Source organism: Leptodactylus fuscus, chromosome 5, assembly GCF_031893055.1.
Source record: "Leptodactylus fuscus isolate aLepFus1 chromosome 5, aLepFus1.hap2, whole genome shotgun sequence".
In the NCBI taxonomy this organism is placed as follows: domain Eukaryota; kingdom Metazoa; phylum Chordata; class Amphibia; order Anura; family Leptodactylidae; genus Leptodactylus; species Leptodactylus fuscus.
Window position 1 is genome coordinate 121,208,484 of NC_134269.1, and position 15,290 is coordinate 121,223,773.

At 37.4% G+C, this 15,290-nt stretch overlaps 1 protein-coding gene across 1 annotated transcript in view; it reads left to right on the forward strand.

Annotated features, from left to right (window-relative positions):
- GRAMD4 (GRAM domain containing 4) overlaps nt 1-12,265 on the forward strand; it is a 99,368-nt gene extending 87,103 nt beyond the window's left edge. The window contains 4 exon segments of the mRNA XM_075274158.1: nt 1,002-1,095; nt 1,922-2,006; nt 3,506-3,574; nt 4,963-12,265. Of these exon segments, the coding sequence (XP_075130259.1) occupies nt 1,002-1,095; nt 1,922-2,006; nt 3,506-3,574; nt 4,963-5,064 (350 nt within the window). The 3' untranslated portion in view covers nt 5,065-12,265.
- Nucleotides 12,266-15,290: the final 3,025 nt, after the last annotated feature.

Genomic DNA, 15,290 nt, shown 5'->3' on the forward strand with positions numbered 1-15,290 from the left:
TAACCAAAGGGATGAAGTATGGAAGAGTTGTTCAGATGCAACTTTACAAATTCTTACTAATCTCAAGACTTCTGTAACAATATGTGAGATGTTTGGCTATAATGCACCAAACCGTGTTTGGCAAAAACAAAATTCAACATGCCAGCAAAAACGCTTCATACCAATTGCAGTCACTGAGTGGATCATGGAATACTCTATAAATCAAAGTACTTTAGAGTTAAATGTGACGCAATCTATCCATTAGATAACGCTTGGCCGAAACGGGGTCATGCAGCAGGATATTGATCTTAAACACACCAGCAAATCAACAACAGCAGAACTGAAAATGGAAAGTATCAAGGTGTTAAAATAACCAAGTAAAAGTCCAAAGGTCAGCCCCATTGAAATGCTGTGGCGGGACCTGAAGAGCGTTGTATAGAAATGAATGCCCACAAACCTCAATGATCTGAAACCACAATGTCAGAGACCAGTAAGCTGATACAGAAAATGACTACAGCTAAAGGTTCCACTTACACGATCACCATAGTTTTCAGCTATAACCTTTCTGTTGATGGAGCTGTTTTAAATGCTTGTTTTTTGTAGGGTGAATTGTACCATGTGTGATATATAGTGCATTTTTATCTGTGTGGGAAGGAATTACAATAGGAAGTCAACTGTTAATGCCTGAACATAATAAGAGATTTACAAGTGATTTTCATTTTACTTTATAGAGGCTAAAATATATACTAGTTTATAAAATCACTCAAAATCTCAGCATGTAATGATCAAAGGAAAGACTAAATAGAGGGATTTGAAGAGATTTTCAAGCTGCCAAGTGTATTCCTATGGGCAGAGATTTCTTTTGTAGTGAGTCTCTAGTTGTAGCCCTTGTCTTAGAGCATGGTATAGCATTGTATATATTACTGTGTATATACCTGTAGTCAAGAAGTCATTTGTAATGATCAGTAGTACTCAGATACTGAGTTACCTTTTCATTTTTTTTTTTTCTTTCTGTCTTCTAGCTTGTGACACAGGTTGGCGATGCTGTTTGATTAACAGAGATCGAAAAATGCCCACAGACTATATACGAAATGGTGTACTTTATGTTACAGAAAAGTAAGTTTTCCATTGGGGTGGGTTTTTTTTGCCATTATAAATAACGGACAATTCAACCTCTCTCCTAGCCACAATCTAGGTTTTGTTTCTCCGCCATCCTTTGATTAGTTCACCAATTAACCATTTCCAGCATTTAAAGTAGACCTCTGCTGGTCTAGTGACTGATGAATTAAAGCAACATGTACCTGAAATGTACCTGTGTAATTATTTCCTTACCTCTGGACTCTCCCTGCAACAGCTCTTTGTATATCCCCTTCTTCAATGGATTTTTTATATTACAACTATGGCTGGATTTACACCAGTGCTTGGTTTCCATTATGGGATTCCGTCCCCCAATCCGCTTGAAAAAAGCCTTTAAACCGGGGCTCCACGTGGCATAAATGCTGCAGAAAAAAAGTTGTGGTTTTTGGAATCGCAGCATGTCAATTATACATAGGGAAACGCCAGTGGTTTCCCTATAGGTATAATGAAAACAGAAAGTCCGGCGAAAACTCTGCAGCCATGCGTTTTCTTTGCAGCAGTCATTTCATGTACGTCACAAACAGGATTACAATAGATAACACTTCTATAGATAAACCCATTAATCCATAATTGCATTCACTACTATATCTTAGAAAACTCTCCCATAGACCTCCAGTGAGTTGACTGCAGACTTATGCTTTACAGCAGGTCTTGGTGAGTGACAAGTCACAAAATGCTGTTAATAGATCAGAGGAGAAGCTCAGTTAAAATGGCAAATCCCATAATGTTGTTCAGAAAATGTATTGTATTTTTATATCTTTTATATATTTTTTTTTAATGTTTACTGCTGCTTTGCCTTTTTCAGTTACTTATGCTTTGAAAGTTCCAAATCTGGTTCATCAAAGAGGAACAAAGTCATAAAATTAACAGATATAACAGACATCCAGAAGGTACTTTTGCTGTTTTCTTATCTTGAAATACACCCAGCCCTCTTTCTCGCCAGGCTCGTTCTGTTTTTGAGCATTTGTAAATGTTTCCAGAATATCTTCATAGCTTAAACATTCATAATTACAGTATATGCATATTTGAAATCAAATTTTAAAGGAAACTCAGAAAAGCCCATAAAGAGCCAATTAAGAAAATGTATAAAGTTCTCAATCATAATCTTGATCATAAAACATTCAATATGGAAAACCAAATAACAATATGTTCCTAGACTTTCCAACAATTTTTTATTTTGTGCCAACATTGTGACATTAATAAATGTTGTAATCTAGTTTAATAATACATTTTGGCTCATTTTTATGAAATTCTGTGCTGACATTTTCTGTGTATTTCCAGCAAAAAAAAACACCAAAAAAAACCCAAAACAAAAAACTATCCACCACTTGTAATTGGAATATGGATGGGCGATCTGTTGTATAATGCAGTGAAGCTGGTGGCTGAGGGATTCTATTCAAACAGTTAGCGGGCATTATAAAACTTAGAACAATGGTTCTGATGACATATTATAGATCATGTTCTCCGTTTTCATAGGACACCAAGCTAACAGTTCTATCTGTATTTGTACCAAAAGAAAAGTCAGATGTGTATCACTAATGCATAAATATATTTACATTGGTTTTGCATATTGTTACCTCTCCAGTCAGACATAGATATGTTTATGGGTCTCAGTTACGTCCACGTCATCAATTAGGGCGATAGGCCATTGTGTGCTTTAGGTGTTTCTATTTTATTATTTTAATGTTATGAAATATATTTGTATTTTTTGTTATTTTAGTATTTATTGATATTTTGTAAGGATATTTGACACTGTGATACTATTTATAATGTCCATGAAAAATGGGATACACTCGACACTACCAACAGACAAATAGGAAAAATCTCTGCAAGCTCTGGTTGTGATATCAAGACTTTGGTGCTCAACTCAGATGAACAAGTGCAGCGACTCACCATTTCTGCATAGAACATTCATATTTATTTTGGCTCATTAAAAACGGAGAATAACAGCTATGTTGCATATGCCACACTTTGAGTATCTGGAAGTGTGGCATACACAAAACAGTTACTCTGTTACAGTGGCGTCGCTTGTCTTTTATATTCTTCTGAAGACTTATTTAGAATATATTTAAATAGTGTCCACCATTTTTGGGTTAGGCCATTTGTATTCTTTTTTGAGGTATCACAATCTGATATCACAATCTGATATCACATGGGGATGCATATTTATGTGTACCTGTAGCTGCTCTCAAACCTGAATGTTTTATAAATAATACAGGTAGAACTGGTATCGTATTAAAAATGTAAAAATGTTGGTCCCTCCTATACACTGCCACACCAATCCATGTCAGCGGGGATGAGTGGTATTAAAAGCCTTGAAATTTAGATTGTGTTTTGGGATTATGTGTATTCAGTTTAATATATTGCTGAATATCCTCTATCTTTACAGTATAAAGTTCTTTCAGTTCTCCCTGGATCTGGCATGGGAATTGCAGTGACAACCCCCTCAACACAAAAGGTATTTATTACTGCTATGAATGTCTGGGCTCTGTATCTATGAGGGCCTTTCGTGTAGGATGTAAGCATAACCACCATCCACCATGAGAAAGAATTCAAAAAGACAGTATCCAGAGTAATATGCTTAGTTAAGGGTACTGGCAAATCTAGCCACAACGCTCTAGATGTCACATATTTTTATTTTTTATTTTTTTTTAAACTTCTACATTAGCTCACACTTTGCAAGGTGGCAGGATCTGTTTGGTAACCTTTCGAAGGCTCCCAGGTCTGCGAATGCTGTGCAAGAACTGAGATCTAACTGTGGCAGTGTTCAGTATGAACCTGGCAAATACCTGTTGTATTGCAGTCTATGATATAAGTGATTGTATGTTCAAGTCCCCTCGGTGACTTTGGACATTAAGTGGTTCCATTAGGTACTATAATTTTTTTTCAGCAAAAAAACCCAAACCAAAATGGCTGTGCGAATGGAAAAATGAAAAAGTTATGGCTTTTATAAGACATAGAGTGAATAAATAAAATCTCATGCACTAAAAAGTAGCTATGATGGGAAGGGAGTAAATGTGTAATCTTCTTGTAAATTCTGCATAATGCTTTAAAGAGGACCTTTCACCAATTTGGGCACAGCCAGTTCTATATACTGCTGGAAAGCTGAAGGGCGTTCCTGACAGTCTGTCAGGTACGTCCTTCTCCACAGCAGCACCTATCGCGCTGTAGAGTGTGAGCGGGGAGGAACGCCCCCTCCCTCTGCTCGTCCATAGACGAGTATTATCGGGAGGGGGCGTTCCTCCCCGCTCGCACTGTACAGCGCGATAGGCGCTGCTGTGGAGAAGGACATACCTGACAGACTCTAAAGAGCTACGGTACTGGGACCGATAGCGCTTTACCCGCGCACTGTCAGCTTTCCAACAGTGTATAGAAACTGCCTGTGCCCAAATCAGTGAAAGGTCCTCTTTAATGTAAGGCCCCATGTAGCAAGCCACAGTAAAAAGAGCTACTGTTTTCCTCTGCAGTTTTTCTGCTTCAATTATACCTATAAGGAAACCAGCGGCATTTCTGTATGTATAATTGACATGCTGCGATTTCCAAAAACACAATTATTTGGGGAATTGCAGTATTTCCGCCTCAGGTATTTTTGTGCAATGTGGGGATGGAATTTATTAGATTCCCATCTACTTTACAGAGATTGTAAAACTTTGCCATTTTTGCCGACCACAGGGTTTACGCCATGTGGGACCCCGGCCTAAGTCTGTTTTGCAATTTTTGCATATTTTCACACAAGGGTATGTGCATAATCCTAATGAACAGGCTGCTGGCTTTCCATTTTTGCTTTAATAAATGCTTTTGCACATGTGATTCTTCAATTTAATGATGTCAAACATTTTCTTGCAGCCTCTTATCTTTGGTGCCATGGTGCACAGGGATGAAGCATTTGAGACCATCTTCAACCAATACATAAAAATAAATTCAGCAGCAACAAACAGTGATGCATAGTCTACGTTGTCACCATTAACCAGGACTTTATATTGTCATCTTGCCTTCCACTTTGGTCTATTTTGCAATACTTTTACTGAATAGAGGGGATTTTTTTTTGCTGTTACCAAGTGCAAGAATTCTGTATTTTATATGCACTACTGTATTTTTTTTTTTTTAAAGCATCTCTCCTCCCATATTTTTTTACTAAAAGTAAAAATGCACATGAAACAATTCCCTTGTGAAAATTTGTTACCTTGTTTCATGTATTTATTATATTTTACGTATATTTTAATGTGTGTATGTTTAAACTCTGACTAAAATTGGTCTTCAGTCAGGTATGTAGTACAATGGTACAGTTTTGAGAAAATTTGTTACATGGAGCAGTAAAAACAAAATTTTCATGGTGGCAAAATCCAGATAAATATTGGAAAACTGTTTCTAAGAAGTATCTCCTGAACGAAGAACCAGAAAAAAATAATGCACTCTTAGTTGTTCGCACTTAATTTGGTGTTTTAATGTGTAATAATGAAGTCTGTATACTGGCGAAGTCACAATGTCAAGAAATAATCCTAAAATGCATCACTGCACTTTGTTGTCTGACTTTGTTCATGGGATATTGATAGAACAGCATACTATCAGACTTGTAATTTTCTACTGTGGGTTTGTGACCAAGCGATGTATTTGCACATGGATGCCATCTGAACCTTCCTTAAAACCTACATTTCAGACAATACATTGTAAAGAGTGTTTTCCATGCAGCTGCAGTACCGAATATTTAGTTTATACAGTATTCAATACGCTTAGTAAGTAACCAAATGCATCCTGGAAAAATATCTTTTATTCTTAGAACCTAGCTGAATGATATCAGCCCTATTTTATCTCCGCTAGTCCCATGAAGATAAATCAAGTGGTGGTCTCACATATACACCGCTGCCCTATTCACAAACTGGGGGCCCTAATTCTCATGATTGCTGCGGATCCCTGTCATAAGTTATAAACACTTTTCATTGGGTAACCCCTTCAAGGATCATAGATTTTTGTTTTTATGGCATATTCTGGGGCTTTGCCTACTATTCTGGGGCAACAGAATAAAAAGACTGTCCTAATAATTTCTTCTTGGTGTACAAATAGAAGTACTTTTTATAAAGCCCATGAGTTTTGTATTCAAACAGCAATGTGCGGCCACTTCTTTTATAGGTAATATGTCTTCAATTGTGTATCTCTGAATGTCTCCTGTTATATGCTTCTCAGTTTCCACCTTTAGTATATTCAACTGTAAACCTGCAGTGATGCATTTTGGCTTTAAACATTATCTTCCATGGTGGTCGTTGTCACCATAATGCCAGTGGTGCACTGAGACTATATTTTGTTGTAATTTCTTCATGCACATACTTGTGATTGTCACTTTGCAGGCCACTTAACCTGATTTATGCTGTCGGCCAGTAAAAGGCATCCTACCATGAATGTTAAAAAGTTAAGATGTAGCAGTGTATATCGTTTTACTTGTATAGAAGTATTCCCAGCAGCAGGGCTGTAGTCTGATATCCAGAAACACTGCCATAGACCATATTTTGTATAAAAGTTCTCCTTCTACAGTTGTAATGTTTTGTAGCACTAGAGTTTAAGAAAAAAAAAAAAAAAAGTAAAATGGTACAGACCTGATAAAAAGGTTTCTAATATTCCGGTATTCCCATTAGTTTACTTTCTATTCAGGTTCTATTTCAAGGCAATCTGTCATTAAGGGGGCTGTATTTTGGTTTATTAGGGCATCAATATTATATTTTCTCATATCTGAAATAGTGACTTCTGTTACACCCGGTAAAGAGCATATGGAAGTGCTGCTTATTGGGCCAGTAGAGTTAAAGGGGTCTTTGTCTCTATCTGAGAATAGGGGATCAGGACACTTTTAGACTTTTGATGTCTAAGGAACAGAGCTCTTGTGTCACATGACCACTTGAGCACAATTTCATCTAGTTGTGCACTACTATGACACGTATGTCTAATCGTACAGTAGCAATAGGCTAAAGAAGTTGGTTCAGTACGATTTGGCATCAATTATATAATCCAGTTTTAGGGAATCACAGTTATATAGTTAACACAGCAAAAACTGCATGCGTTTTTCATTGCTTTTCTGCTGTATCCTGCATTTTTGTTTCCCCATATAAGTTTATCTGGAAAACGCAGCTTTCTTTTTTTCAGTTAAAATTAACACGCTGTGTTTTCTAAAAATGCAAGCACTTTTTGCAACTTTCTTGCAAAGTGGGGATGGCAAGAAATAATATCTCATTCATTTTGCTGGGACTGTGATGTGCAGCGTTTTTTTCCTGATGCTTTTCTGCAGAGGCCATAAATGCTGCGTTTCCGCAACGTGGGGCTTTTGTTTGAGTGTATGAGCAACAGCGCATGTCTTTCTGAAAATGTGAGATTATATTTTCAGTGGTTTCCAAATCCTATTGTACAAGATCTCTTCCTCAATCAAAATACTGAATAGAACAGAAAGACTTACTCTGTAAAATGAATGTCATAGATATTGTTTGGTGATGGGCAGTTCACCTTCTTATTGTATCACACCTCTTTCAGATCTTGTATAGTAGAGAAGTGATCTCATTTGCCGTAACCCTCACCACGCTCTATACAACTGTACCGCAACCTCTGAGGCACTGGCAGGGTATATAAATACAAGCCACTGAACTTTCTGCTCTATACCAAGTGGCACATTTCATTCTTCTAGGTAGCACCAAAATATGCTTATATAATTATTTATTAGTTGTATTCACATGACCATGTTCCGTCCATGATTTGTAAAGCTATGAGCTCAATACAGCAGCAATCCAGCCGTTTGGGAGATCATTGCATCATAACTCACTATGACGCAGTGAACTCCTTTCTCGCGACCATTGTCAGTCACTGAAATACAATCTGCACACAGACAGAACACAGGCGTACCAATAGCCCCTTAGTCTTCAGGGTTACAGATCCCTATACACAGGGATTATTTCTAATGTCACATATAAAATGTTTTACCATGCATGCCAACCTTTTGAAGATCATTTATATTCTCTCTATAAGCAGTTGTGTAGTTTTGCAAATACGTTGCAATACTTGTATTGGGATCATGTTATGTAGTAGGATAGTCACTTTTTTTTTCCCCCCTATATCAGATAAATGGACATTGATTGGTGTAAAAAGTTTAAAACCCACCAGAGCAAGCCCTCTGTTAGATTTTACTTTGGAAACCTTTGTACTTGTAAATGCATCGAAGCTATATTACAGAGGTTATTTATGGGATATAAAACGGCAGACTAATAGTAAAGAAAATAAAATCCTACTAATTCAAACTTCTCCGCAGGGCTTTTCCACAGTCCATCTCCTGTTTCATAAATGGCTGACATACATGGTCAGTCACAAATGGTAAAGAATCTTTAATTCATTAATAAGATAGTGATAATATGAATGTCAGTATGTAAAAAACTATGCATCTAATTATACAATGTTATTTAATATTTGGATATATTCACTTTGAAATTGGAGTCTGTGATTTTTTTTTTTACCGAGGCCACTCAAAATTGGTTCCGACTCCACAGCCCTGCTTCTCTTGTGGGCTAAGGTAGCAGATGGTTAAACCCACACAGCCTTGGGATCTAAGGTAGTGACGCAGCTAGTATTTGATTCTAGGTGGTAGAATAAGGGTAAGTTCACACACAGTTTTTTGGTCAGGATTTTGAGGCCAAAAAGACGGCTCCAAAGTAATCAATGGGAGCCGCTCAGGTCTTTTTACTGGTAGCCGTTTCTTCCGGCTCCCAGAAAAAAGAAGCGAAAATGCTCATTCTTCAGGCCGAGTCACCTCACAATTCGGCCTGAAGGCACTCCCTCCTCTGGACTAGGCCCATTCATTGGGCCTAATTCGGAGCGGAGTGCGCGGCTGGATGCCAGTGCAGTGCATCGGCTTTCAGTCGCGGCTACCCAGTTTTTGGATCAGAGCCTGAGGCAGCCTCTGCCTCAGGTTCTGATCCAAAAAAAAACCCATGTGAATTCACCCTAAAGGGTGATGGTCTTATTGAGTAATTGTCTTGTTCATGGTGTTTCTAGTAGACAAACTGCGCAGCCGTCTCATTGACCAGACAAATCACTTTTCATAGAGTTCTGGCTGATAATTAAAGGAATAGTCTGGGGAGTCTAGTACCAGTGAGTCTACCATACTCTGCCACATCTGCTTTAGCTTGCGCTAAACAGGCTGCTCATACTCCAAATACTGTACTGCACTTTCTAAAAGTACCTACCTTTTTATGTAGATTTAGCTCTAGTTAATAACTGTATATATGGTGATGTTAGACTAGCACCACTAGAACCAGGCCATCACTGAAACTTTGCTATCAAGGACTTGCTGCAGGAATTGTACTGCCCTACCAAAAAACTATTCTGCAGACCTATTCAGTAACCTGTGTGGTGAAGGGCTCTAAGTTTGCTGCCTTATTGATGGAATAAGCAAAAAATACAATAAATGCTGTACAGGGTTGGCTGACTATCCATAATTTTTTTTTTTTTTTTTTTTTTTTTTTTTTTCTTCAGATCTCACGGTTATAGCTTTATGCTTCAGTATAAATGCACACTATTTTGTCAACCACCTGTATTTCAAGTGCTAGTACTTTTCAGTCTTTTTATTCAGTGCCAATTATAACAGTATGTGCTTTTGTTGCTGCAAAGTGAACCTAAAAGGAAGGGAAGGGCTACCATTGAACCCTCAGTGAATATGCATGTTCGTAGGATCAAAGCAGGAGGAAATAAGTAAGAAACCAGACATGACAGATATATTCTACTGCAGACTATGCCACAAATCTGATTGTATTGCAAATGGTAAAATGACGTATGTGGACAGTCTTGTATGCAGTGGAATTTTAATCCATAATATACTCATTTTCTTTTTTTTTTCTTTTTTCCTGCATGCACCTTTGGGTGTTTGGTATGGGTTTCATAGTGTAAATCTGTCACAATTCTGCCATCTGAAGTCTCCATAGCTGCTAAAATCAGAGGGGTAGTTTAACTAATCCTGTTTTATATTTAGATCTAGTAAACCCAGACTAGATAGAATAAAAATCCAACAAATTTGTCACACTGGTTTATGCAGGGTCATCTTGGTTCACATGGAGAAATTTGACACTGATGCAGGAATTTGAAGCAGATTTTGGAAGCTGAATTTGATGCTCATTCTAGAGAGAGAGAAAAAACGGCTCCAAAATCTTCCTCCCATTTATTCCAATTTAGTTTCAGGCAGAATTCACATGAACAAGCAGGATGCTTCTTTTTTTCTGCTTACTGCCTCCAGTTGAAATGTGTGGGAGGTGGATTTCAGGCAGAAGGTGGAGCTGGTTTTCAGACAGAATCTGCCTCAAAATTCTTCTGTGTGAACCACCCCTTAGACACTGATTCATTGTGGATTTCATGTCCTTGCAGGAGTGTATATTAATGTACAACAGCTATGTGGTGGATGAGAAAGGAAAATTTCATCCACACACTGCAAAAAAAAAAAAAAATCTGCAGTGCAAATTGTCTTTAGCTGCAAGTTTTGAACACCAAGCATTTCAATTATTGCTACGTGTTCTGCCATGCTTGTCAACCTTTAACTGGGCCAGCCACCTGAAAATTGCAGATGACTGCCACTTTGCGACAAGTCAACTTCACACTAGCGCTTTGCATTCTCCTCTTCGGACCTGCTTGGGGACCTAAAGAACGGAATCCTAATCCGCTTAAATAGTGGTTACCTGCGGACCTGATAGACTGTCCCTCCTCTGTTTCTGCCTGAAAAATGCAGAGAGAAATGTCTCCTCTCTGCATTTTTTGAGCAGAATATGGGACAGAAACTTTCAACGAACACTAAGCGCTGGTGTGAACCTAGCCTTTGCTGATTTTTGCTGTGTTTTTTTTTTTTTTGCTGGTGGGTCTGTTTTTGAAATCCTTAAGCGGACCCAACCCATTTTGCCTTGGCTTTAGAAATTTTCTGTACAATTTGCCACTTTACAGTATTACTTTTTCCATCTATAAATTTCAGTTTGAGGCATTGTAGTACAAGTTCACTGTTGGACTTTGAGCAGGTATACAAAATCCAATCATATTGAGCTGGAGACGTTTTCTTATTCAATTTGTGGCTGAATTTTGTAAATCGGATATACCTTGGTGGATGTTACAAAGACATATACATGTTTACTTTGCAAAAGATTGTATTATTCTTCCTGGTTGTGGTGCATGTTCTGAATCTGCTGTCAGTTACACTGAAATACATATTTGTGTCTGGGATTTACTATTTTGTACACTGTCATTGGAAGTTTCAGTATGACCAAATGTTACAGATACTGGAATTTCTTTTCTGCTACGAGAAAGCAATATGAAGAAAGTTGACTACTGTAGTTCTGCAGTGCTGACGTTTAACTGTGAAATGTGGAGTTCTGTTTATATTGCAGTTTTTGTCTTTTTTTTATGGGAGGTTTTCGATAATGTTTGTTTAGGGTAATTGTAGTTTGTGTCTTTGCAATCATTCTGGCTTGTTGGAGTTCCATTACAATTGTAAAGGGAAATGAAGACGGCCTGATTAGTTCATTGTGTATTGCTACTCTCTCATGTTATGACTATGGGGTGTTTTTATTGTAAAACAAAGAGTCTACTTATGTGCTGATAAGGTATAAACCTACATTAAACTGTTAATTTTCTCTACTGAATAAAGAACCAAGGTGCATCCTCTTATGTATCATATGTGCAGGATGATCTTTGTAGTTGCTTCATACTCGTGGCCACCATTGCATCGGTCTTTGGTTTTTATTAGCTTACGTTGAGAACATTGATGTGCAATATTCCATAGCAAACAGTCCATGTTGGCTTTGAGTATATTTGACTGCTAATAGTTTGGTCTATTTGTTTCTACATCTTCTTCTGTTTCCTTAGTGGTGTTTAGGGCTTCTTGCATCTATAGCTATATAATGACTGAATGAGCTGCACGTACTTTAACTTTACTTTTCACTTACCTGTGTTAGTTGTTCACCCTTTTCCCAAATATATAGCATTCAATCTGGTTGAACTGATGATCTCATTCCTTTGTGTTTAAATCACAGAAAGGCTAAGACCCCATGTAGAAAAACACTCCCCCACCCCCCACTTTCTTTTTTCACAGAAAGTCCTCATGGTTTTCCTTTGCAGACTTTCTGCCCCTATTATACCTATATGAAAAACGCCAGCATTTCTGAAAGTATACACCGATGTCAACCGTGTGCCGCCCGTGCACCGACTGTACTTCTAAGGCCCCTTTCATTAAATGAATAGTTGCCTTGGAAGTAGGGCTGCAAACTAGAACAGGAATAGGACCTGTTCCAAATTTTGTGACCTGGACTGTCGGCCTGAACACATGACCGTGTAATTCACATAGAAATGAATGGATCAGTGTGCTATCTGGGAAAAACATGGATAGCACACTGATCTCGGCCACAGTCATCCGCAAAAGGCTAAGGCTAAGGTCACACATTATGAATAGGCTGCTTTTTTTTTTTTTACTTCCATTGCAGATTTTGCTACAGTTTTTAGTCTGGACTGGATTTAGCAGAAAAGAGAATTATAAGTGCTTCCTATGTATCTCATTCCTGTTGAAGCCACCCCCCTTGGTTTTGGCCCAAAGAAATGAAGCAAAATCTGCAACAAAAAAAGCAGCTTTTCCACAACATGATGCTTTAGCCTTAAGATGGCATTTTACAGTCACATTCTAACAAATCCCATCCACACATTGCAGAAGTATATGTGCAGCGCACATGCTGCGATTTCCAAAACTATTGCAGTTTTGGAAATCGCTGTATGTCAATTATACCAATGGAAATGCTGGCAGTTTCAATACAGGTATAATGTAAGTGGAAAGTCCACAGAGATAATCTGTGCGGATTTTCTGTGAACAGCACTGATTGAAAAACCGCCATGTGTTTCCTCTGTTTTTCCCACAGCATTGTGTTTTTTGCTGTGGCCTGCTACGTGGGACCTTAGCCTCAGGAGATTTCAATACCTAGACACACCCTGCTTATATAGAAGCTATGAATTTTGTTTTATGCAAGAAACACTAGCACTCCAGTAGAATAAATAGCCCATAGATATCAGGTAAACTAAAATATATTTGCACAAAAAAGTACCACAAGCAGTAAAAACACATTAGAATTATTTTATTTATTTTTTTTATTTTTTTTTTTGTGCCAACTAGCTAGATCAGTCTACAGAAGTCTGTGACATTTGTGTCTAAGTTCCCCCTCCAAGTAAAGGGTACCATTTATAAACTGGAAGATATACTTGTTGCCTGTAGCTTTCTGTAATCTATTTAAAAGGTCTGTCTCGTGAAAACCTTTCCTTTCTGGGCATATAGAGGTCATAAAGACACAATAGCAAGTCACTATCATAGAATTGCTCTGACAGATTAAGCTCAGCCAAGTATTACATGGTTGACCATTAATTTGAATGAGCACCAAATAATATTACATGTCCACTGTAGTGGCCATCTGCTACTTCTGTCAGCAAATCGGTGAAAACTGACTTTTTGATAAAGAGGTTGTTATGGCGAGAGGCCTACTTTAAGTTATGAGGCTTATCTGATCTTGACTTGCATGTGATTGGTGTTCCCTTGGCTGTAGTTTTCCATTAGTCTGTCTATAAAGGACAATCCATTTTATTTTTTTTATCTTTTGGGACAATTGTCTTATTGACCAGTTGTCAGGTAGTAATTACTGAACAAAATTTTTTTTAGAAGGCGTACCTTCAGTTATACACAACTTTTCATAAATGAATAATACAGGTGTACATAGACTTTGTATTATATCTTATTAAAGAAATAGGTTTTCTTCACTTTTCAGGCAGATTTACTTTCTCCATTTTAATCTATGAAGAGTTGGAGGTGGGATGGAATATACACTCAGAGGACTATTCACACAGAGGAAAATGGTGAGGAATCTGGTGTGGAATTTCAGCTAGCAGAACCCATTGAAGTCAATGGGGAGGCTTTTTTTCATTGCTGAAATTCCACACCATATTCCTCACCATTTTCCTCTGTATGAATGGACCCAAATAATTGCTGCGGTTACACTTTACTGCTGTTACACTCTGTTGTTCCTTTAATACGGCTAGGTTGTAGATTAGAGGCTATTGGTGCACAGAATGAAGCAATAAATCCGTCAGGAGAATCCTTCCCAACCCCTCCCTGCTCCATAGAGTGAGGCCGAGTATGGAGATGGATAATAATGTAGCAGTCAGATTGAAGATAAGGCACAGAACAGCTTAATAAGTGGAGACAGAAACAGATTACTTTAATAAGATGTATTACTACATTTTTTTAATTTAAATGCACAATTCATTTCTGAAAAGTTGTATATAAATGGACGCTTTAACAATACACCTATAGTCATTATTCAAATTCATATTCATTCATTATGCAAATCTTCAGCTTATTAGCCTGATGGACAGATGGCAACCTCAGTTTTCTGGAATGTTTATAATGAATGAGAGTGGCAGTACACACCCTGCATTTCTTGAAAATTCAAGAGAGAATTGTATATATATTTTTGACATTTGTCTTATGTATAGAAATGTTTAGTTTTTACTAAACTGTAAATCCGAGCAGTTATTATTTCTTGTACCAGACTACATTAGAATGATGTTAAAATTTCTATGTCTAAAGTCTGAGAGTCTATTTTTTTGAAGTTGTGAATAATTCTAATAACAAACTTGTATGTAAGGAGATTAACATACCCTGTACATTTTTTAAATGATCTTTATTGTTTAACAAAAAGATGAAGAAAGTCTTGTAAAAAAAAAAAAAAATAAATAAAACCTCATTTTGTTGAAAATGATAGAAAATTGTCTTTTTTTTTTTTGGCAGTGGGGGAGTGATAAAGAATTATTCTTTATATGACTAAGGCCCAACTGTCTTTGGAGTAATTCTACGTTATTATATGTGACTGTAATTTTCATTCAGACATAAACTGACTCTTGTTGCTTATCCACCTCAAAGTAAAGTTGTAAAACAGTCTTGGAACTGAAATTCACCTATGGCGATAACAGTGGGTACAAACACAGTTGCCCGGTACTTAGATACCTCCATGACTACCAATAGAGCCAAAAAGTGTACCAGTACAGCAGTAAATGGGTAAAGCAAGGAAATGGGAATTCGCCATTAGATGAAGATGGTGATGGTTTAAATGGATGACTGTGGTGGCCATCAGGTAACAGCAGAA